This window comes from Diospyros lotus, chromosome 8, assembly GCF_014633365.1.
Source record: "Diospyros lotus cultivar Yz01 chromosome 8, ASM1463336v1, whole genome shotgun sequence".
NCBI classification, from domain to species: Eukaryota; Viridiplantae; Streptophyta; class Magnoliopsida; order Ericales; family Ebenaceae; genus Diospyros; species Diospyros lotus.
In genome coordinates, this window is record NC_068345.1 from 16107231 (window position 1) to 16131423 (window position 24193).

Below are 24193 nucleotides of genomic sequence, written 5' to 3' on the forward strand. Positions count from 1 at the left end.
GTATTTCATATAACACGAGGGCCTGATGTATGATAGAAGATGTGTATTATATAAAAACCGCTTGTGTTATAAATACACCATTTGTATTATACGAAATACCCTTGATCTTGTACAAAACACAGAGCTTAGTTTCATCTTGATAATTGAGAGAGAGAGGGGGGGTGTTTCTATAAAATTCCCTGGGCCTGGCCCTGGCCCTTCAAAATTTGGATAGTTAAAATTCTGAATAAGCACAAGTGCAAGAAGATGATGACATGATATGATACATCAAACGCAAAACTCAGGTATTAATTAAACTTCCATCTCATGAATGAATGAATTAATTGGTCAGGGGAGGGGACGCTTCATTTTGAGAAGATGAGAAAGAGCAGCAATTACATGTAGGCGGCTGCTGGGTACGCCTGTCTTTGCAAGTGCCCTCCCATACTTGTCCAGTATTACAAAGCATGGCACATACCTTATGTCATAGTGAAGAAGCTGCATCATACCAAAACACAAAAATAATAAGAATTTTCTCACTGCTCTACTCTAATCTATTCAACTACTTCCAAATAAAAGCAAGACAATAAGGATTCGCCACCAGACAAATAGCACAGTAGATTTACAGAAAATATTTTTCTCAATTTCACTACTCAATGGTGAAAAATCTGGGCAACTTCAGTCTATTATACTGAACCTTCTGCAAGACATCTACCAAATTTGGTTTTGGTGCGAGCAATATGTGATGCCTAAAAACTTGCACTTGATAAAAAGATTCTTGGTAGGAAGTGGGCATGCACCCGGAAAGCCAAAGCTAGAAGAACAAATGAAAAAATCAAAATGATTTACATGGATTAAATATAAAAAAAAAAAAAAATGGAAGGGATGCTTGATTGATTGGAGGATTGCTAGGCCGTCTAATTGAGTCTTCTACAGGCATAAAATCCTTTTGGCTCACCTGCAGAGGCATCAGCAGTGATGCAGGAGCATTAGAGAAATTCTTTAATTATTTACTTTAAGAATCTTCTGTTTCTTCATTGTTTTGTCTAAGTTTCTGTTCAAAATTATGGTTTATTTCCTTCCTGAAATGGTAATCTAACGGTTCATTATCATCAATTGCACCTTGTCCTAACCAAGTTAGGTTCCATGGCTAATTAGATGGGTTGTTTAGAAATCAAGAGATTTAATATCTGCTGCAACCTAGTATAAATAGCCTTGGTACAAGATAAGAACAGCTTTCTTATTTGATTTTAGGACTCACCAAGGGCTGGAGGATGAACTAATGATGGAGGAGATGGAAACTCCTTCCGTGATGCTGGACCCACTAACCAGGCAGCAGGAGGAAGCTTGGAAGAGCAGTTGTCACAAGCCCTTAAATATATAAAAGTTGCTGATTTTCAGGAAAAGATGCATGCTGAAGAGTATTTTGGTTGGGAAGCCATCTTGAGGATTATTTTGAATTGATGCCAATGGTTGAAAATAGGAAAGTGCTTCTAGTGAGGCTTAAGATTAAGGGACCTTGTTGAAGGCAGTTGGAAGATTAGCATGCAGGGCAAGGCAAGCCAGAAATTAGCACTAGGCACCACAAGAACCAAGATGCAAACGCAATTTCTACCAGCTGATAGCACTAAGCATTCCTATGAGAAATTTCACTCTCAAACGGAACAGAATGTCCATTGAAGCATACGCCTCTGAGTTCAGCAACCTGCCAAATGGGATTGGCTTAAACAAAGCTGATGAACAAATGACTTCCTGCTATATTGCTGGCTAACATCAAATTATTAGAGATAAATTGGATATTGTTTGTTTATCTAATCTACAAGAGGCTTGACCACATGCTTTACAGGCTGAAAAGCAGGTAATGCATTATGGTGCAAGAAAGATCATGTATGGTCAGTCTGATAGTAATCACAAGGTAGTATGGTGGCCAAGGGGCTGTAATAACAAATGAAGCAAAGTAGGCGAAGTGATAGAGGGGAGCACGTAATGTCATATTGAGTGCATAATAACCCTGGTCAGGGTGCTTCCATGGTTGACAATGATCACAGAATGGATGTTTTAGCTTGTGGAGAGAAGGGAAACTGCTCCTATGCTTGTCAAAAATGTCATGGCAAACCCAGTGAGTTTGAAGACAAAGTATATATGGTGTCAGAACCTGTTTATGACAACTATTTTGACAGAAAGGTTTAAGTGGATTGTCTATCCAATGCAAGGAGAGTCTTTGGTGATTCATAGAGTGATGACAGCAACCAAAGATGAGGTGTTTTAGTTATATAGTTAGTTATATTTTCATTCCACTAAATGAAACTCTAGTGGAAATATAACATAGCTCTTTAGAAGAATAGTCTCAAAACATTAATGCTTCTTCCCTGCATATTACCCTCCAAAATAATTCCCATTGCTGGACTCCACAATAGTCACACCCAAATCATAGGGGCACAATGAGGGTGGATACATTCTGTCTGGACAGCATGGAGCAGTAGGCTGCAGCAGCCAGGCAGTGCCCAGCAGTTATAACCAAATGCTAATTAAATTACAAAGAGCTCATATTTGTCCAAGCCGCTAAGTTTTGAGGCCTATGCATTAGAAAAGGTATAAAAATGCAAGGCATGTTCAATTATACCAGATCTGTAAGAGGCAAAGTTCAAGCTCTAAAAAGGGTGTCTAGTGTGTTATACCAACCAAATGAAATCTGCATACAGCTAAATAAGATGGGTGCGAATGGTTGAAGCAGGTTATGCCCTGCTCTAGACCAATTGCAGTGGTGCAGGGCTGCAGCACAAGGCCAAGCCTGTTAGGATGACAACTAAGGTCCAAGAACGAGCTTATGGCCCCACAGAATGAGTTTGAGGATTCTGGAAAATTATGGTAGAAATTTCTGTCCTCTATTCATTGAATTAGTAGGAATATATATGCAATAGATGCTTACATAGATATGGAAACAAATCTCCTAATCGGGGTAATCATATATTTACAACAATATAGACATAATCAGAGCCTAACTACAGCATTAATTCCCTATAGAATATTGACTAATTAAGTCCTATCTCCTGCCTTGATTCCCAACACTCCCTCACAAGCTGGTCAATAGACATTGTAGATTCCTAGCTTGGCTATAATCCTGTGAAAGACCAGACCATTGAGTCCCTAGGTTAGGACATCTGCTAGCTGTGATTCACTTAGTACATAAGGGGTGCAAATAAGACCACTGTCTAGCTTCTTCTTAATAAAATGTTGGTCAAACTCAATGTGTTTTGTTCAGTCATACTGCACAGGATTGTGTACAATGTTGATTGCAAACATATTGTCACAATAAAGCTTCATAGAACCATCCCACTTGAGTCTTAGATCTTCCAAATCAACCATAGCATATGAAATTCTGATTCTACACTTGATCTTGCCACGACATTCTACTTTTTCTTCCTCCAAGTAACTAAGTTTCCTCCCAAGAAAGTGCAATATCTTGTGGTGGACCTCCTATCAACCATTGAGCTTGTGTAATCAGCATCAATGTAGGCCTCTAGGGTGAGTTTTTCACTTTTCTTGAATAAAATCCCCTTTCCTAGGGTTTCCCCTTGAGATAGTGCAGAATTCTATAGATTGCTTATAGCTGAAGTTCTTTGGGTTTGTGCTTGAATTGGCTCACTACGCTAACTGCATAAGCTATGTTCAGTTGTGTGTGAGATAGGTAAACTAGCTTGCCAACCAATCTCTGATATGCGTCTTTGTTTGTAGCCCTGTCTCCTTCTGCTTCACCAAGTTTGTGATTAGGATCAATTAGGATGTTGGATGGTTTGCAAGCCAATTTTTCGGTGTCTCTCAAAAGATTAAGGATATACTTATGTTGGGATATAAATATCCACTGTCTAAACCGTGCCACTTCAATACCTAGAAAATATTTCAAATTCCCCAGTTCCTTGACCTCAAACTCCTTAACCAAACATCTTCCCAAGTTTTGCCTCTTCTTTTCATTATTTCCTGTCACTAAAATGTCATCAACATAAAGAACAAGAGTAGTAGCTAAACTTGAATCCGAGTGTTTTATGAATAGGGTGTGATCCCCTTGGAAATCTCTCGAACTAGGCTCTTGTTGACTATTTTAGGCCATATAGTGCCTTCCTTCTTGAGCTTGTGAACCTCGTTTCTAGCTATGTTCCTGTTAAACCCTGGGGTATTTCCATGTCAGGGGCAAATCTAGAAATTTATGTAGGGGGAGGCTGAAATTTTTTTTTGAAATGTAAAACTGTACATCACAGTTTTTGGGGTGAGCTGAAAATTTTTTTTGGACTAATTTATTATTAAAAATTATTTTTTTATATTAAAAAATATAAAAAAAATAAAAAATTATTTTTTTAATTTTTTAATATAAAAAAATAATTTTAATTGTGGGCTGTCCTGGGATTCACAAGTAAATCCGCCACTGTTCCATGTAAATTTCCTCAAACTCTTCATGCAAGAATGCATTCTTCACATCAAATTAATGTAAAAACCAATCAAAGTTAGCTATTAGGGACAAAAGAATTCTCACCATTTTCATCTTGGCTACCAAGGCAAAGGTTTCTTGGTAGTTTATCCCATATGTTTGAGGGTATCCTTTAGTTACCAACCTAGATTTGTACCTTTTAAGTGTCCCATCTACTCTACACTTGACTATGAAGACCCACTTGCATCCCATTGGTTTCTCTCCTTCTGGTGAATTCACAATCTCCCAAGTATTATTCTTCTCCAGGGCCTACATTTCAACATTCATAGCATTCTTCCAATTCTTACAATTTAAAGCCTTTGATAATGTTGTGGGAATGGATGTTGTGCTTATGTTTGCAAGGAAACTTCTATGAGATGGAAAGCATCTTTTAAAGGATACAAAGTGCAATATTGGGTATGAGGGATGCTTTGTGCACTGTCTAGTTCCTTTCCTGAGTGTTATGGGCAAATCAATGTCAGTCAAGGGATCAATGTTAGAAGCAGAGCTAAAAGATATTACCTCATTTCCAAAAGTTGGGTCTTAGTCCAACCTTGGTTCGAGTTTTAGATTTGTCCTTCTTAAGTAAATCTGTAAAAACTGATTGTCAGTAGTGGCCCTTCCCCCTTCTGTTTGTGTACCAAGTTGTAAGAAGGGCTCATGTTCATGGATTTGTGAAGAAGGCTCAAGTTTAGGTTCGAGCGTAGGTTTAGGGGATGATGATGATAAGTTAAGGAAAAAATCATCCTTATCTTCCAAAATTGATGTCTCCCTTTGAAGACAAGGTTAGGTAAAACAAGGTTCAATTTCATCAAAGGTAACATCTACTGAAATAAGGAGTTTTTTTGTCGATGAATAATAGTATTTGTACCCTTTTTGAGTTGAAGAGAATCCCACAAAGACATACTTAGTAGCTCTAGGATCCAATTTCCCTCTATGAAAATGAACAAATGAAACGCACCCAAATACTCTAAGGGTAAGATGGTTTGTTGTATGAACACTTGGATAAAACTAGGACAAGACTACCATGGGACTCAAAAAATTTAACATTCAGGATGGTAACTAGTTTATGACATGTGTGGCTATAAGAACTGCTTCCCCCCAAAACAAAAATGTTTTGGCACATTTTTCTAAAATAACTATTGTGGGGTGCCCTAAAATTTTATAAAGTCTTAAGCATCCTCCCGATGGATCCCATTTCCCTAGAGAGTCTCCGAGACTGTAGTCTCCCGAGCCCCCCCCAAGGGTCCCCCAGGATTGGTCTGGCCCCCCAAGGGTTACCTGATGGCCCCGAAACCCCTTCAGGACCACCCGGAGATAGCCATTGAGGCCTTACCCCAAAGACGTGTCTAGGCCCTCCAGCCTTTCTATGCATATGCTCCTCGAAAGAGTCTCCCGGTTCGACCGTGGGACCCACTTATTTGTCTATAAATATCAACTTCCTCCAAGGCAAAAGGACTTTTTCTTCAACCATTTGGACTCAACTCTTTCTCTCTCTAAAACCCATCCAGAAACTACCCCCTCTTCGGGACACCGAAACACTTACATGCTACATACATCATACATTGAACATAACTCTGCACACTCTTGGACATATTTCTCAAACTGTTGTCTAATATAGGCATCGGAGGGCTTGTGTAAGGGCCTTTCTGATGTCCTTTGTGCTCACAGGCTAAGGTAAAGTCATGCTTCCTAAAAACCTTGAAGGCTCACCTTCCCGAAGACCCATTGGGGCCCCCATCCATCACTACCCCGAATGCCCATCCAGGCAAGCCATCTCGAAGGCCCCGAGGACCCTATCTAGGCTCCAACCTCTTTAGCCTCTGGCTCTAACCCGATCCAAATCTGTTTAGCCTTGCCTACAACATTTTGGACCCTCTGCCAAATAAATTTAATTATTGTAGTTTGGCAACAACAACATTGCTCGAGTAGTATCTAGGAGATGGCTGTTTTTTCTTTCTACAACTCCATTCTATTTGGGAGTAAACACATGATGACACATGAATAACCCCCGTTGTTGGAAAAATGTGGAAAGGGTTTGGTTGAAATAATCCTTTGCATTATCCAACATAAACCTTTTGATTTGTGCCCTAAATTGATTTTGTATCATGGAAAAAAATTGGAAAAAAAGTCGCACATCAAATTTGGATTTAAGAAGAAATGCCCAGGTAACTCTTGTATAATCATCAATAAATGAAACAAACCAATGAACCCCAGAAATATTTGGAATGGTTGATGGAGCCCATATATCACTATGAATCAACTCAAAAGAGAAATGACTTCTTTTATTACTGACAAAAAAAACAACACGTCTATGTCAGACTAGACCTCACAATGAAACTATCTAGTATCTAGTTCTTTAAACAAATAAGGGAACATAATCCTAAGAGTTGAAAAAGAAGGGTGTCCTAACTTGTAATGGTGCAACCAAACTATGTCTTATTGGATATATGATGTTCAGAAAGATAAGTTAACGGATGGTTCCACTTGCCAACTATTGGTTTCTTAGATTTGTCAAGATAGTATAAACCATCCCATTGCACGTCCAATCATCATTCTCGAATCTAGTCCAGAAACAAACAACAAGATGGTAGAAAAATCATTTTGCAATTCACATCATAGGACAATTTGGATACTGATAAAAGATTGGTGAACAGTTTAGGCACATTCTTTAGAGTCAGTTTAGGACTATTTTTGATATCTCATATCCCAGCCACTATGATTAAGGAACCATCAGCAATGGCAATTTTCCTAGTGCTAAAACAAGGTTAGCATGAGTGGAAAAACCGAGAGGAATGGGTCATATGGTCAGTGGTTCCATAATTAATAATCCATGAGTCTTTAAAAGATGTATCCGAGGCATTTAAAGCATGAGAGATTGGAAGTTTACTTGAGTGCATCAATGAGCAGTTACTTAAAGATGACAGGTTTTCAAGAGTACTTATGAGATGTGTCAACCTCTCGATCTCTTCCTTGCTGAACTCCTTTGGTTCTTGGGTCTGTTCTTCCACTTGCAGTGCTGCCATATTGGCTTGCCCCTAGCTCCGTTGTTGTTGTCCGCCTCTGTTTCCCCACTCCTTGCTTGGTGGTTTACCATTTAGCCTCCAGCACATCTCTAGAGTACGTCTTGGTTTCTTGCAGAAGGTGCACCACAGGTTATCACAGTTGTCATTGCCTGCAAATTTGGAGACTGTTTTCCCATTCTCCCCGTTGGTTGGTCCTTCTTGAATCCATGGCTCCATGGCCTCCTCCATTAGCCACCATTGCTGAGGCTTCAACTGCTTTAGGCTCCAGCGTTACAACCTGCCTACTTTCATCAGCTAGTATAATCGAAACAACTTCATTTAGTGAAGGTAAATCATCTTTGCCTAAGATTTGAACCCTCACCTGATCGTGTACTCCATGTTGAGGCCTGCTAGCAAGTCACACATTTGATCATTCTCCATGAAAGTCTTCAACATTGTTGAATCATCACTGTTTTTCATCTCAATGAACTAGTAGTGATCCTTTCAGGAGATTGGCATACTCTATAACAGTCTTACTTCCCTGTTGTGTGGAAGTTATTTTGATGTTCAACTCGTGGATTTGAGATGCATCTTTAACCTTCGAGTTGGTATGTTGGATAGACTCTCAAACATCTTTTGCCATCGGTAGAAACATAAAGGCTTCACTGATTCGGGTGCCATGGAACTCCAAAGCCATGTAATTATCATGGAATCTTCTTCATCCCATGTTGCATAGGTTGGATCTTCCTTCTTTGGTCCAGTCTCCATGATATGACTAATCTTTGTTTTTATCTTTCAAAATGGTTCAGATTAATTGGGACCATTCTACGTAATTCTTCCAGTCTAATCGATAGGTAGCATTGATTTGTTGCAGTTATCTCGACGGTAGAATCCCTAAGATTGTTGGTGTTTCTCCTATGCCATGGGAACTGACCTCGCATGTGGTAGTAGATATATCTGGTTAAAGGAAAGGAATAAGGGGATGAGTTATCAAGAACCAGGAAAACAGTTATGATGACTATTATTGTCGAGAACATGTGTGGTAGCAGTAGACTCTGTCGTGGCAATGAAGGCTATGCAATAATGAAGGTTGCTGGTGGTGGGGCTATCGGCAATAGCAACAGAGGCTGTTGGCCATAATAGATCCGTCAACAATTAAGGCCTAAGAAAAAAAGTCCTAAGTTTCTAATCTTGGCTCTAAAACTATGTGGAAAATTATGGTAGAATTTTTTATCCTCTGTTCATTGAATCAATAGGAATGTATACATAGTAGATGCTTACATAGATATGAAATATGAAACAAATCTCTTAATCCCCTAATTGGGGTAATCATCTATTTACAATAATATAAACATAATCACAATTTAATTACAGCCTTAATTCCCTACAGAATATTGATTAATTACATCCTATCTCCTGCCTTGATTCCTGACAAGGGTCACTTGGAAGGTGTCTCTTAGAAAACAGTTGCAAGGATCATTGGCAGCTAGATAGTCCAAACTTATCTACATAGCTACACGTTTTCAGTACATGCTGCATATCTACAGTAATAGCGAATGGGTTACTTAGATGAAGCCCAAAGAGTGTAGCGATGTCAATCGGATTATGATGAGATCATATTAATAAGACTGAATGACTTGTGCTTCATTCTTAAACTATTTTTTATCGTAGGACTATAGAGTGGGGCCTCTATAATATTGGTAAGACTAGTACACACTATGCATGCTCGCAAAGGGGTAGTTGATCTCGTTGACTAGTTGTGTGGTGACACTAATGCAAGTACGTAGGTGCTTATTGTTGAATGAGGTCACTGAATGACCTAACCGGAGAACATCCAAATGGTAACTCTTACTAAATGTCAATTGGGAGTTCTCTGTGGCGACAGGGACTAGTAATCCCTTGACTTGGGCTAGTAATCCCTTGACCTAAGGTACCATGGTTATCTTGTATGAGAAGTGTCACAACCCTATTGCAACTGTGGCAGCTTTTACCACAATTCCAAGGGAATTGCGGAAGAGATTTCAAAACCCCACTTGATGTGGAGTCGTCGGGAAGAAGAAGACAGCTAGGAGCAAAGGAATTAGAGAGAGAGAGACGAGAGTAACAGAGGGAAAGGAGGAGAGAGCAGCTAGAAAAGAGAATCTTCTTGATTGTTCCCCCTCCTTCATTGCACGGTAGGGTCTTTTATAAGGACATTGGAGGAAATATTCCCCTGACAGATGAGGCCCTCTCCCTTAACTGTGTAACAACTTGATTCTAACCAACCTATTGGTCCACCTAGCACCTAAGGCTACAACCGAAATGAACTTACAATTTAAAGGTCTTAATTAGCAAAAATTTTTAAAAACAACTCTTAGTAAACTGTCTGTGTGACAATGCTCCCCTCTTGAATGCTTCCTTGTCCTCAAGGAAAATTGAGCAGGCTAATCATGCGGGGAAACTTCTGGAGCAGTTCAGGGAGGTATTCCCATGTGTTGCCCTTCGTAGTGTTTTCTTGCCATTTAACCAAGACTTGGATTAAGGGCACCCCTCCTTGCTGGATCACTCGTCTCTCGAGTATGACCTCTGGCTCTACAGCTTGTTCGCTTCCCTTGGGTAAAGATGGCAGCGTGGAACTTGTTGGCAGCCCCCCAATCGACTTCTTCAGTAGTGAAACATGAAATATAGGGTGGATGTGAGTGTCGGCCGACAATTGCAATCGGTACGCCACTCTTCCCACCTTGTTAGTTATAGGGAAGGGCCTGAAGTACCTGGGGCTAAGCTTGATAGCCTTTCCCTGTGTCAGTGACATCAGGTGTGGTTGTTTCAATCTTAGATAAACCTCCTCCCCAACCTCAAACTCCCTTTCCGTCCTCTTCTTGTCTGCATACTGCTTCACGCGGTGCTGGGCAGAGGTCAGCTCTTGTTTCATTTGTTGAGTCACTTCCCTCTTTTTCTGCAAGTACTCTTCTACCGTGGTTGCATCTGATCCCCTTCCTACTGTTGGTAGCACGGGTGGTTTGTATCTGAACAAAACTTCGAAGGGGATTACTTTAATGGCTGAATGTTGGGTGGTGTTATACCACCACTGTGCCAAAGATAACCACCTATGCCATTCCTTGGGTCGCATTAGGCATATACACCTTAGATAGGTCTCAAGGCATTGATTCACCCTCTCGGTTTGGCCATCTGTTTGAGGGTGGTATGCCGTGGACAACCTTAGGTCCGTTCCCAGCGATTTCATCAACTCCTGCCATATCTGTCTGGTGAAAATGCTATCCCTATCAGAGATTATGTTCTGGGGAACCCCGTGCAGCTGGACCACAAGATCTAGGAACACTCTTGCAACCTCTTGAACCGTATAAGGATGGGACAATCCGATGAAGTGGGCGAATTTGGTAAACCGATCCACCACCACCAAAACACTATCTTTACCCTCTGATCTAGGTAGGCCGTCCACAAAATCCATTGGCACACTTGACCAGGCTTGCTCCGGAATGGGGAGGGGTTGCAGCAGTGCTGGGTAGGATACCCGCTCTGTTTTGCACCTTTTGCAAACATCACAACCCCTCACAAACTCCTTGACCTCCGCCTTCATTCTTGGCCAGTAGAATATCCCTTTAACCCTCACATATGTGTTTTGTTCGCCCGAATGGCCCCCTAAGGGCGACTCATGCAAGGCCTGCATGATCTTTCTTTTTAACTCAGCCATGTCCTCGATCACTATACGTCCCTGATACCTCAGCATTCCCTCCTTCAGAGTATACCCCTCCACCTCTTCTTGCCTCACAGTCAGTTTTTCCAGCAAGGCTGTAATTCTTTGGTCTCCCACATAGCTGCTGATCACTTCCTCGTGCCACTGTGGAGTCACTACTGTGACTGCTGCAATGCTTCCCTCTTCATGGCACCGAGAAAGGGCATCCGCTGCTATGTTTTCTTTTCCTTTTCTATACTATATCGTGTAATCTAATCCCATGAGCTTGGCCATCCCCTTGCGCTGTAGCTGCGTTTGAAGCTTTTGCTGTAATAAGTATTTCAAGCTTTTGTGGTCCGTTTTGATGATAAATCGCCCCCCTTCCAAGTAATGCCTCCATCGATCCACTGCCATTAGGACTGCCAAAAATTCCTTCTCATAGATGCTTAACCCGGAATGTCTAGGGCCTAGCACTTGGCTTAGGAAGGCAATAGGCCTTCCTTCCTATGCTAGCACTGCCTCAATACTAGTGTCACACGCACCAATTTCCAGGGTAAAAGGCTTATCAAAATCTAGTAGCTTCAACTCAAGCACCCTACTCATGGCCTCCTTCACCTTTTCAAATGCCTTTACTGCCTTGGAGCCCCAATTAAATTCTCCCTTTTTTAGCAACTCGGTCAAAGGTCAGCTGATAACTCCATAGTTCTTAACAAACCGTCGATAGTAGCTTGTTAACCTAAGAAATCTCCTTAGGGCCCTCACAGTTGTGGGCCTCGGCCAGGACACCATAGCCTCGATCTTCTTTGGGTCAGTGCTCACCTTACCCTTAGAGATTATGTGCCCCAAATACTCCACCTACCCTTGACCAAACTCACATTTGGATTTCTTGATGAATAATTAGTGGGACCGGAGGATGTCTAGGGTGGCTTGCAAGTGCAGCAAGTGTTGTTCGAAGGTGGAGCTATAGATAAAGATATCATCGAAGAAAACTAGGATGAATTTCCACAAGTGGCGCTCAAAGATGCAGTTCATGAGTGATTGAAAGGTGGCTGGGGCGTTGGTAAGCCCAAATGGCATTACCAGAAATTCAAAATGGCCATGGTGGGTTTTGAATGCAGTCTGAGGAGTATCCTCGGGTTTCATCCTAATTTGATGATAACCCGAGCGCAAATCAAGTTTGGTAAAGAATTGGGCATTGTGGAGTTCATCTAAAAGAACTTCCACCAGAGGTATGGGAAATTTGTCCTTGATTGTGATGGAATTCAAGTGGTAGTAGTCTACACAAAACCACCACGTTCCATCCTTCATTTTCACTAACAAAACAGGGGAAGCAAAGGGGCTTTGGCTTGGTTTGATAATGGATTGTTAGAGCATGTCCCTAACCATCTTCTCAATCTCATTCTTTTGGATAAGTGGGTATCGGTAGGCTCTAATGTTAACTGGTTCTGTATTTGGTTTGAGGTTAATTGAATGGTCAAACAGTCGATTAGGGGGTAGAGATCTTGGTTCTACAAAGAGGTCCTCATATTTTACCAATAAATCATCAAGTAAAGCCAAACGTGTCACCTGGTTAGGAGGCTCCTCCCGGTTGCTGACTGTCAGGTAAGACTGCCCCAGCTCTCTTTGTTCCTTGAGTGTGTTGATAAGACCCTAGGGTTTGAATAGGAATTTAGAAGAAGAAGAAGAATAGAATGGGGAGGGAAACAGAACAGAAAGAGGGAGAACGAGAGAGAGAAAAGAATAGAGAGAGATGTATGGAGAATTGAAGAAAGCTAAACTAGAGAGAGAGAATATGGAAAACATTCATGTATTATTGGATAATCCCTTCAACTATTACACAAGCCTTCTTATAAGCTCTCTCCTAACTCCCTAACAATCATTCAGCTAACTCCTAACCCCCTAACCGCTTACAACACAACCCTTTGTTAGTTATAGCCCCATTTGTCCCTTATACCCCTAGCTTCCTAACAATCCCCACCCCTTCAGAGAGTTCTTATCCTCAAGAACTCACATTGACTTGCCATGTTTGTCATCCAATCCCAGCTTTCACTAGTTGTTTCGTTCTTTTTTATTTCTTTCTCCTCTTCAGCCTTTTCCTCCTTCCTCTGACCTTCTTTTTCTTTTGTTTTTTCTGCAAACATAAAATGTATACCTCTAAGATCCCCATGCCAAGTATCTCTTCTTCCCTTGATTTGTTAGTTCCAGTAATTTCCTTAACCTCTGTTAAGAATAGTTCCACTGCCACAATATCAGTAAATTCCCCTAGATGCAACAATTGAGAAGTATAGACTTGATTCAATTGTTTCCTTTGCTCCTCCGTAGCTTTTTCCTACTTGCTCCCATTCACCAATAGTTCTTCTTCAGCAAGCTTCTTCGTCATTGGTGTCACAGTTACTTTTTCTAAGGAATCAATGTTTTCCAGTCCCGTTGCTTCAAGAGCAACAGATTTAACATCTTCAAAATCTGACTTTGCTACCTCTCTGGCTTCTAAATTTCTGGCATCAATCGCAGGTTCTTCTACCACAGTTACCTCTTTCAAGAGTGTCACATTGCTGTCTCCAGTATATGCCATTTCTTGGCATTTGGACTTGTTTGATTCTCTTCAGTTGATTTATCGACTTTTTGCTGCAAATTAAGAGTATTGAATTCTTTATTGCAACTCTCGATTCCTATCCAATCCTTTGCAAGTAGTTCATCCACTTCTTGCAAGTAGTTCATTTCCGTCGTAGATCTTGGAAAAAATTCCTTTGGTAAAGGGATCTGAAATTTCAGTGAAATCAACATCATTAATGCATCTAATTTTTGACTGAGAATATCACCTTTCCCCTTGAATCCTTTCTCCATCTCCCCAATCCCCATCCTTGAAAATTTGCTTCTAAAACAGCAACCTGTCACTCGCCTTGAACAGTACCGTATTCATTTCGTCGGAACTCTTGCCCTAATTGCGACCACCCTGGTCTGCCCGCACCACCTTGGACTTGAGTCCACTTCTCACCGTCGGAATTTTGTTCCAATTGCAATCGCTCGGAATCTGCTACCACTGCCAATTCAAGATCGGCCAGGCCTACTTCCTATTCGCCTTCAACTTCCGAACAGAAGTGCCACAATTCACATGCGACAATCACCTCACAATAGTCACCCAAGAGAGTCGCTCGCCTTGTGTCGGAAGTCGCCTGAAGCTGCTTCTTTCAATTCCGACTCTCAAGAATTGATCGGAGACACCCGCCTAGTCAACTTCAGCTTCCAAGCTGCGCCTACCTTCACGCCTTGGTCACATGCAGTGAAGGTATTTGGCAGTGAAGGTATTTGGTCACAACTTCAATTCCGACTCAATCTCATCGGAATTTACTTAGGTGTTAAATGCAATTGACTCCCAAGAAGCGCTGGAATTCTATGGCACCAGGAACCTACCCAAGTACTTGACAATTGGCCCCAAGAATTGCCCAATCACCGTCCAATTTCCGGAATCATCGAATCTTGCCACTTCTTGAATTATCTTCTTGCAACTCGTTCAATTCCACCCCAAACTCAAATTGCTTCACCAACTTCGTGTCCGTCCATAAGCTTTAATCAAGACCATCTCTTGCACCTACATTAACCGTACTGCCTCGTCTTGGGTCGCGCCTTGCTCACGTCCATCAACTCAGATCACCTACTTTCGTCCGTCCATTTTGCTTCCTGTAATCGGCCCGGACTTACTCGGTAGTAAATTCTAATGTCGCGCCCCAAACTGACCCCGTTGGAATCTAGGTCCACTACTGGATTCTTTGTCGTCAGAATCACTACTGATATTAGTTGGATCCACAGCCAAGAACGTTGGCTTTGATACCATTTGATAAGACCCTAGGGTTTTCTAGGGTTTGAATAGGAATTTAGAAGAAGAAGAAGAAGAACAGAATGGGGAGGGAAACAGAACAGAAAGAGGGAAAACGAGAGAGAGAAAAGAATAGAGAGAGATGTATGGAGAATTGGAGAAAGATAGACTAGAGAGAGAGAATATGGAAAACATTCATGTATTATTGGATAATCCCTTCAACTATTACACAAGCCTTCTTATAGGCTCTCTCCTAACTCCCTAACAATCATTCAGCTAATTCCTAACCCCCTAACTACTTACAACACAACCCTTTGTTAGTTATAGCCTCATTTGTCCCTTATACCCCTAGGTTCCTAACATGTGTCTTCCTTGCCCCCTATTGAAAAGAGCTGGGCCCATTGAACCCACTTCCCCTTCATGACTCTCCTCAGACCTTTCCCAGACATCAGCTTACATATCCTAGCTTCTTTTTCGCTCGTGATGGTCATTCTTTCGCCCTCCTTCTCGAAGGATACTTCCATTCGGTTAAAATCAAAACTAATAGGGCTTACTCCCTTCATCCAATCCACCCCCAAGACCATATTGCAGCCTCCCAACTGCAGCAACCTTAAATCGGTCACAAATTTCTCCCCTTGCATCTCCCACGAGAACCCATTGCAGGCCGAAGTGCTCAACACCTTCTAGCCATTGGCCACTGTTACGCTCAAGGGAGGCGTCCCCATCAACTAACAATTTAGCCTTCTTGCCGTGTTCTCATCGATAAAACTGTGGGTACTCCCACTATCAATCAGAATCATCAGGTTACTGCCTTTGGCCTGCCCTCCTACCTTAATGATTTTATTATTGGCCACTCATTTCAGGGCATGAATGGATATTTCTCCATTGTCTTTCATTCCCCCGTCACCCCCATCTACTTCTTCCTCCACCTCCTGGTCACTGCCTTCATTCCCTTCTAGCAACAGAATCTGCCTCTTGCAGGGCTAGCCATGGTGGTACTTGTCTCCACACTGGAAGCATAGTTCTGCTAATTTTCATTGCTCCCTCAATTGATCTCCCGAGGGTGCTGTGCTTTGTCCCGCAATTCCTCTTACCCCGCTGGTACCCTTGCCTACTTCTCGATTAAAATATCTCCCTACTCCATTTTGGGTCCTTTCCACCATCCCCTTTGTCTGCTACCTTTGTTTCTTTAACAAGGCTTCTACTACTAATTCCTGTAACCGGGCATCTTTCGATGCTTGAGCTACAGTTTGGGGTCTAAGTACCTTTACCATTAGCCTTAATTCGTCATTGAGGCCACTCAAGTAACTTGATACAAAATAGGCTTCGGTTAGATAGGGGTTGTATTGGATCATGTAAGACGTCAGCTCCTCAAAGCGTTTCTGATACATCTCCACACTTCTCGACTGTTTGAGCTTGTTGAACTCTTCCACAATGTCAGCCATGCTTCTTTCTCCAAACCTTCCACATAGAGCCTTTGTGAACTCCCCCCACGTCTGGTTTCACCTTAGCCGTATCACTCCTTGATACCAAGCATCAACCTCCTCATTGAAGTAGGCTGTTGCCGGCGGCACCTTCTATGGCTCTAGGATGTTATGCCATTCGAACAGCCTTACGCATTTCCTTATCCACCACCGCGGGTTAATCCCTTCGAACACTGGGATTTCCATCCTAGGGACAGGAAACCCCTGTGGTTGATGGTTCATCGGGCCCCCTAGCCCCATTCCCAGTATTCCTTCTTCTCTGCCACCTTGGTTAATCTCCTCCTCATGTATCTCCAGCTCCCGACTAGCTCTATCCCTCCGACGGATAGGGTCTAACCCAACCCTCGGAGGAAAGTCAGGTGCTAGCCTCATCGGTTATTGTCAGCCTAACATGGCCAGGTATTGTTGCATTTGTGCACCCAGTTCCTCTCATACCCGCGTAATGGACTCTTCCAACCTCCTTTCCATTCCACCCATGGCGTTCTCCAACCAGCTGTCATGAACCTAGGGTTCGTGATAGGTTAAAGAGGAATTGGGGAAGAAAATCATATTGTAGGAGGGAGAAATCAGTAGTTAGAGGGAGAGATACTAAGGGAAAGAGGGGAAGAAATAGAGAACAGAAAAGAGAGGAAGAAGAACGAGAGAGGAAAGAAAATGGAATTTCAATTCATAATTTTCAGCATGCCTTCTCCCATGGAATGGGATGAATATATATAGGTGCTGCTTGGTGTGGGTGTGAATGCAGCAGATCATTCCCCCTTCAGCAGTTACAACAAACTATTTTATCCTTTTCCTAAAGCCTCACATGTGGCCTTTCCAATTCTAACAAAATTGATAGCTGGAATATAGGTGCAATAATTAAAGTAAAAGAAATACAGCATAGCTATTCTAATTAACTCTTGGGTTGTGACAATTCCCTCTCCTTGAAAAGTTTCTTGTCCCCAAGAAACTTATTACGTTGAGCCGATCATATTCATCCAATTCCAACTTTCTCTATCAGTTTAATGCTTCTTTCCTTCTTTATCCTTCTAGACTTTTTCCTCTTTTTTTTTTCCTCAACCGTAACAACATCATGATTTGCTGCCACATCAACTTCAACCATCTGTTCATCAGTCAATGCAATAGACCAGCATTTGAATTTTCCAACTGGAGGGGAAACCAATACAACACCTGGAATTTTGTTCCCTTCAGCAAAACCTACAACTTCTTCAGCTACCTCCCTTAGTTTTTTTCCAGCTACAATCAGCCTCCAAAATTCCTCACCCCTTTGAATTTGCTGCTGGTCGAGAGGACTACTTTCATGATCATAACTCATAGAAAAATTCCCTTGGCTGAAGGAGAAATCAGCATCTCTTTCTTCAGCGAATGTGTCCTGCCCCCTTGAATGATCATGTGAGTTGCCATTAGATATCTGAGAAGGAGCAATAGGGAGATTGTTTGAGGCTAGACATCCACTAGAAAAACTCCCAGCAGGCTGTTGAACTCCTTGAATGGTTCCTGCATGATGAAAAACAGGTAATGCAGCACCAGATTGAGTAGAGAATGATGTGGCAAAAGACGTCCCAGTACTCTTTGGAATATTTGAAGTCGACCCATTCATCCCACAGCCATGTTTTGCTGCAGAAATATCAACAGCAGCCTCAAAATGCAGCAATGGAGGTTTGTATTCTTTCCTTGAATACTCATACCAAGGCTGTTTGTGAGCATTAACATCAGGAGATGCTGCAACTTCACTTCCAGCCAACGATTGCTCAATGATTGACACCTGACCAAGTGTCTTAGCACTAGCAAGAGTGCTTGAGAGGCTGTCAATTGATTGATTGCCTTCCTCCAATTCCTTTTCCTCACTTTTTCCTTCCTTCGGCTTCTCCATTTTAAGAAACTCCTCTTTATTGTAACTTCCATGATAGTCATCAAAGTATTCGGCAGGAAAATTGTAATGATACTCCTTAGATAGTATCATTGCAAACTCTTGCAACTTCTCGTAAAATATTCGACCGAATTCCTTGCACACTTCATCAAACCCACTGCTGGTTCGTTTGTCCCTTCGGCTAGTCTCATTCTCAAACTTCTTTTCCCAAATTTGATGCTTCTAGTCAACTGAAAATGTAGCATTCTTTGGCTGCCATTGAAGCTCCATTCCAGCTGAAAATGAAGCATTCTTTTGCTGCAATTTAGGGCTCATTTGCTCCATGTATGCACTGCTCCCCTTGGCTGCCTTTCTTTCCCTTTGCTCACAACCTCAACGCAATTCAATAGCCAAGGCAATTCGAAAGAGGTTAACAGTAATTCACAGCCAAAATTTACCTCTTGTCTCCCCTTACTTACTGTATAGATTTTTTATTGGAATTTCCGCTTGCGGAATACCTCTTCACTGATTCGCTGATCAATCCCTACGACGGAGCCACGGACAAGTCGCCTTAAGCCTTACTCACAGCTTCCAAAGTCACCAGCGCTTCAACACTGACTTCCGTTTCTATAAACGCTTACCACAAAATGTTCAGCTTCTGCTTTTCCTCCACAATCTGAACCGAGACTCCTCTGACTTGATCTGTCTCCTCTTCTCTTAAATTGAATTGACCCACAACCAAGGCTCAAGGATCTGCTAATGGAACTGGAATTCGCGACCGAGAGTCATGGCGGACTCGTCTTCAATATTCCAACTCAAATCTACTGCAATCACGAAGGCCAAGAATTAATCCTCGGCCGAGAGCCCACCCAGACTCACTGGAATGCTGGAACTCACTGATTCCGTTGAAATTGCTGCTCGATCAATCCAAGTCCAATTCCTCCTTGCACTGGTCGCCACCCAATCACCGACCAAAAGCTCCAATCGTGAATCCTCCTGGCTTGCTCGCCTTCAATTCTGGACAAGATTGGAGTCTTAGCTGCGAGCCATCAGCCTCTTGCAGTGATCGCTCTCCACACAAGATTACAGCGGATTCAAGATTGCCCAAGCTCTGTGTGCATTTGCTTAGATTCAATGACTACCCCCACTCGCTTCCACTTCGCGCCTTCCTTTCTCGCCAAAATCAACTCCTTTGTCTCACCCAACCGTCTTTGACGGACTCCTTACTCACTACAATCCTAACCGACTAGCCGAGAATCATTGGTTCCGACGTCGCTCCTTAAGTTTGCTTGGATGGTCGAGATCGGCTCTACTTGCGATCGCTGTGGATTCACGACCGCCTCCTCCTTCTCACCCAATCACTGACCACGGTTGGAGGACCACCGCCTCCTTGAGTTCGCCTTGATCGACAAGTCCTGGAAATCGAGTTACGATCGCTATGGACCAGCAACCTAACTCACCCCCGACACTGCTATTTGAATTCACTGGACCAGATGCGTGACTTTTGAGACCAGCTCGCAAATCCAAATCCAGCTTTCGTTAATCGCTGGCCTGCTACACTTTCGAAATTCGCCGACCTACGATTAGCTTCCAGAAACGACCAGCTACTCTGCTCAATCAATTCCGCTAAGAATCGACTACCAAAATTGCACGGACCATAGCCGAAAAACGACTGCTCTGATACCAATTTGTCACGAACCTAGAGTTCGTGATAGGTTAAAGAGGAATTGGGGAAGAAAATCAGATTGTAGGAGGGAGAAATCAGTAGTTAGAGGGAGAGATACTAAGGGAAAGAGGGGAAGAAATAGAGAACAGAAAAGAGAGGAAGAAGAACGAGAGAGGAAAGAAAATGGAATTTCAATTCATAATTTTCAGCATGCCTTCTCCCATGGAATGGGATGAATATATATAGGTGCTGCTTGGTGTGGGTGTGAATGCAGCAGATCATTCCCCCTTCAGCAGTTACAACAAACTATTTTGTCCTTTTCCTAAGGCCTCACATGTGGCATTTCCAATTCTAATAGAATTGATAGCTGGAATATAGGTGCAACAATTAAAGTAAAAGAAATACAGCATAGTTATTCTAATTAACTCTTGGGTGGTGATACCGGCGATCCAGCACAAGGATCGCTTCCTGATTCCGAGTCGTACCCAGCTCCAATTGCTCCATCTTATTTTGACATTCCGCTACCACCACCCCAATTTGCTGCAACTGGGTTTCGAAGTTCTTCATACGCGTCCCTTCAGCCATAAGTTATCCTTTCCACCCACCGGCCAGAACAACGCTCTGATACCAATATGTCACAACCCTGTTGCGACTGTGGCAGCTTTTACCACAATTCCAAGGGAATTGCAGAAGAGATTTCAGAACTCCACTTGATGTGGAGTCGTTGAGAAGAAGAAGACAGCTAAGAATTAGAGAGAGAGAAAGAGAGAGACGAGAGTGATAGAGGGAAAGGAGGAGAGAGCAGCTTGAAAAGAGAATCTTCTTGATTGTTCCCCCTCATTCATCGCACGGTAGGGCCCTTTATAAGGACGTTGGAGGAAATATTCCCCTGACAGATGGGGCCCTCTCCCTTAACCGTGTAACAACTTGATTCTAACCAACCTACTGGTCCACTTAGCGCCTAGGGCTACAGCCGAAATGAACTTACAATTTAAAGGTTTTAATTAGCAAAAATTTTTAAAAACAACTCTTAGTAAACTGCCTATGTGACAAGAAGCCTCATGCTTCGATGCCACTGTACGGGGTCTAGGAAGATAGATCTCTAATATAAGGTGGTTATTGGATATGATCTGAATCATACGAAGGTAGGTGAGTACGTAGGATGGGATCTATCAACCTTCGTAAGAATCACAAAAGGTATATGCATTATGTGAATGATCAAGTCACAAATCAAGAAGTCATTGGCCAACGCAGATAATTGAGAATAATAAGAGTTATTAATTCATCTGTAGGAGCTGTGGACTTTGCATTCGTACACAGTGTGTTGGTTATTGGAGGTTTGACATTTCACCATATTTCTAGACCATATTGGGGCATTATGATAGTGGGATCGAATAGCACTGGAACTCGTCGCAAAAAGATTCATCACAAGTATTGTTTGCATTTCATTATGATATGGGGGCCATGATACGTTACTAAACGTCAATCTTAGTCTAAGGGCAAGATGGTAATTTTGGTCATGTGATGATATAAATTACGAATGTTAATCAAAGAGTTTGATCTGGAGTAGGATTCTTTAATTGCCCATTGCAATCTTCATAGTGAACCTATAAGGTCATACACAAACAAAAAGAAGCTTTATACAAAATTCAATGGGACAGGAAAATGTTTTGGTCCAGATGAAATTGTGGGTCTTTTAGGCGAACTAGCACTAGCGAAAAAGTCCACAGGATGTCTAGAATGAAAATAGGACAGAAACCGGCAAAGGGCAACCTGCGACGTGACCCGAGATGGGCCTAGGCACAACCCTTGCTAGGTTGGTCGCGGCCTAGCACGTCCAAAACATGCTAGTACTTGGTGTCCAACCCTAGTTTGACTAGGGTTTGGTTTTCTCCCCTATTTAAGGTCATGAATAGCCTTTGCCTTTGAGGAACAACTTTTGAGAAAAGCTGGAATTGCTTCCAAGGAAGTTGAAAAGAGTTTTCAAGAGGCTAAAGGCGGTGGATCTTGCATTCTTGGTGCAAGAAAATCCAAGGGGCGTGCTCTTTGACATTTATAGAGCTTCTTCTTTGGTGTGGATCACTTATAGAGGGTAGGTGACACCTCGAGGAACAAAGATTCAACTTTTCACACGTCGAATAACTAAAGGCTGGTTCATCATTCTTTAATTTATATTCATAAAAGATTACATACATGCAAACTAGATCTAGTCTTTTTAGGGTTCATGATTGGCTAAAGAGTTTGGTTGGTAAAAAAATTTTAAATTTTTGTTGCGTTTTGTTCTATGAAACCCAACAATTGTGTCACTAATCTCTAGTAGCATTGAGTTCCAAAGCTAGAACATGACCAAAGAGTCCTCTTCATCCCAGGTTGCATACGTAGGATCATCCTCCTTAGGCTCAGTTGAAAGTAGGTGACTCAACTTTCTTTTACCCTTCAAAAATGTTCGAATCAACTGAGACCACTTCAAGTAATTCCTTCCCTTCAGCCTGTAGGCTGCCTGGATGCTCTCTAGGTCCCCCCTTGAGGTTGCACCATTACTTCCAGCAAAAGGAACCTTTGTTGTGGTACTAGAGTCAGTTGAATCCGTTGGTAGTTATGTAATTGGATTGAATATCAATAGAGGCCACAAAAATCAAAAGCCACAAAGAACGGTGATGAACTTCCTAAGGCTCTACTACCATGTCAAAAGTGGTCAAATATTCAATCTTATTCCCCCTGTAAGGTTGCATGAATATACAAAATGTTCTACCACAATAGGCAGTTTCCTAATCTAGATTTGGAAATATATACAATCTAGGATACAACTAGAACATATAATCAAGATATGATATCCTAGGAGATTTAGCACAGAAATATAGAAAGATAGATCAAGCATATCAGTCCCAAAATATGCTAAAGAAATTCTAACAAATCTGCACGTCAAGAGGTAATCCTTTGTCATTCATCCATAATCTATTCCCTTGGAGAGATCCTTAAAGAATTTATGGTTAAATTTTTTTATTTTTCCGCTGCACTTATGATCCGTAAATTCCTTCATAATGCCTCTGCCACATTTCAAGATTTGATGAATCACATCTTTAACCCTTACTTGAGGAAATTCATCCTTGAGTTTTCAATAATATCCTCATATACAACCCATCTTTTGACAAACACTTAATCCACTTGAGGGCAGCATTTGAAATACTTAGATCCAATCAATTGTTTGTGAAGAGGTCCAAATATACCTTTGCTCAGAAAAAAGGGGAATATTTAGGCCACATAATCACTAAAGAAGGGGTGAGTACAGATCCTAAAAAGATTGCAGCTATGTTGGAGTGGTTGAGGCCACAAACTATCAAAGAGTTGAGAGGATTCCTAGGCCTAACCAGATATTACAGGAGAGTCATCAAGAATTATGGAATTATAAGCAGGCCATTAACTAACCTACTTAAGAAGAATAGTTTCTGCTGGAACACTAATGCGGAGGAAGCATTTCAAGCCTTAAAAGGGGCCATGAACTAGGCTCCTATATTGGCCTTACCTGACTTTTCAAAGCCTTTCATTTTGAGGACAGATGCATGTGAAACTGCGGTAGATGCTGTGTTGGTACCAGATGGTAAACCCTTGGCCTTTTTTAGCCAAGCCTTAGCCCCAAAACACTTGGGACTAAGCATCTATGACAAAGAGTTGATAACAGTATTGATGGCTGTTGACAAATGGAGGTCTAACCAAGAGGGAAACCAATTCATGATCAGAACTGACCATGAAGCCTCAAATTCATGATGTGACAGAGGCTGCACACAGCTGCAAAGGAAAAGAATGACTAAGTTGCTAGGGTTTGACTATACAATACAGTACCGGAAAGTAAAAAGAAAGCACAGCGACAGATGCACTATCAAGGAAAGAGGAAAAGCGGACCTATCAAGCTATCTTAGCAGTAGTGACTGACTGGGTGAAGGAAATTACAGCAAGCTATGAGCAAACCACTTGGGAAAAAGATTTCATGACTCAGTTAGCAATTCAACTTGCTAATCAGAAGGGTTACACCTTGATAGTTGGATTACTCAGTCATAAAGAAAGGCTGGTGATAGGAGAAGACAACTAGCTTAAGAAGAGAATCCTGCAATCATTGCACAACTCACCAATACGAGGGCATTCCAAGTTAAATGTCACTTACCACAAAGGCAATTGTTTTACTGGCCAGGACTCAAACATGATGTGACCACATATGTGCTAGGGTGCCCTATCTGTCAGAGCTGCAAGCATGAACAGGTGCCTT

The 24193-nt window shown here is 41.9% G+C and overlaps 1 protein-coding gene and 1 non-coding gene across 2 annotated transcripts in view; one reads left to right on the forward strand and one right to left on the reverse strand.

Moving 5' to 3' along the window:
- Positions 1–260: 260 nt before the first annotated feature.
- LOC127807708 (uncharacterized) overlaps positions 261–24193 on the reverse strand; it is a gene marked incomplete at its 5' end in the record, with an annotated part of 30719 nt that continues 6786 nt past the window's right edge. Inside the window, 1 exon segment of the mRNA XM_052345747.1 lies at positions 261–477. Coding sequence (XP_052201707.1) covers positions 328–477 — 150 coding nt within the window. The 3' untranslated portion in view covers positions 261–327.
- On the forward strand, positions 17915–17995 carry LOC127809012 (small nucleolar RNA snoR35). The gene has a single exon (XR_008025023.1). It is a non-coding gene; the product is annotated as a small nucleolar RNA snoR35 (small nucleolar RNA).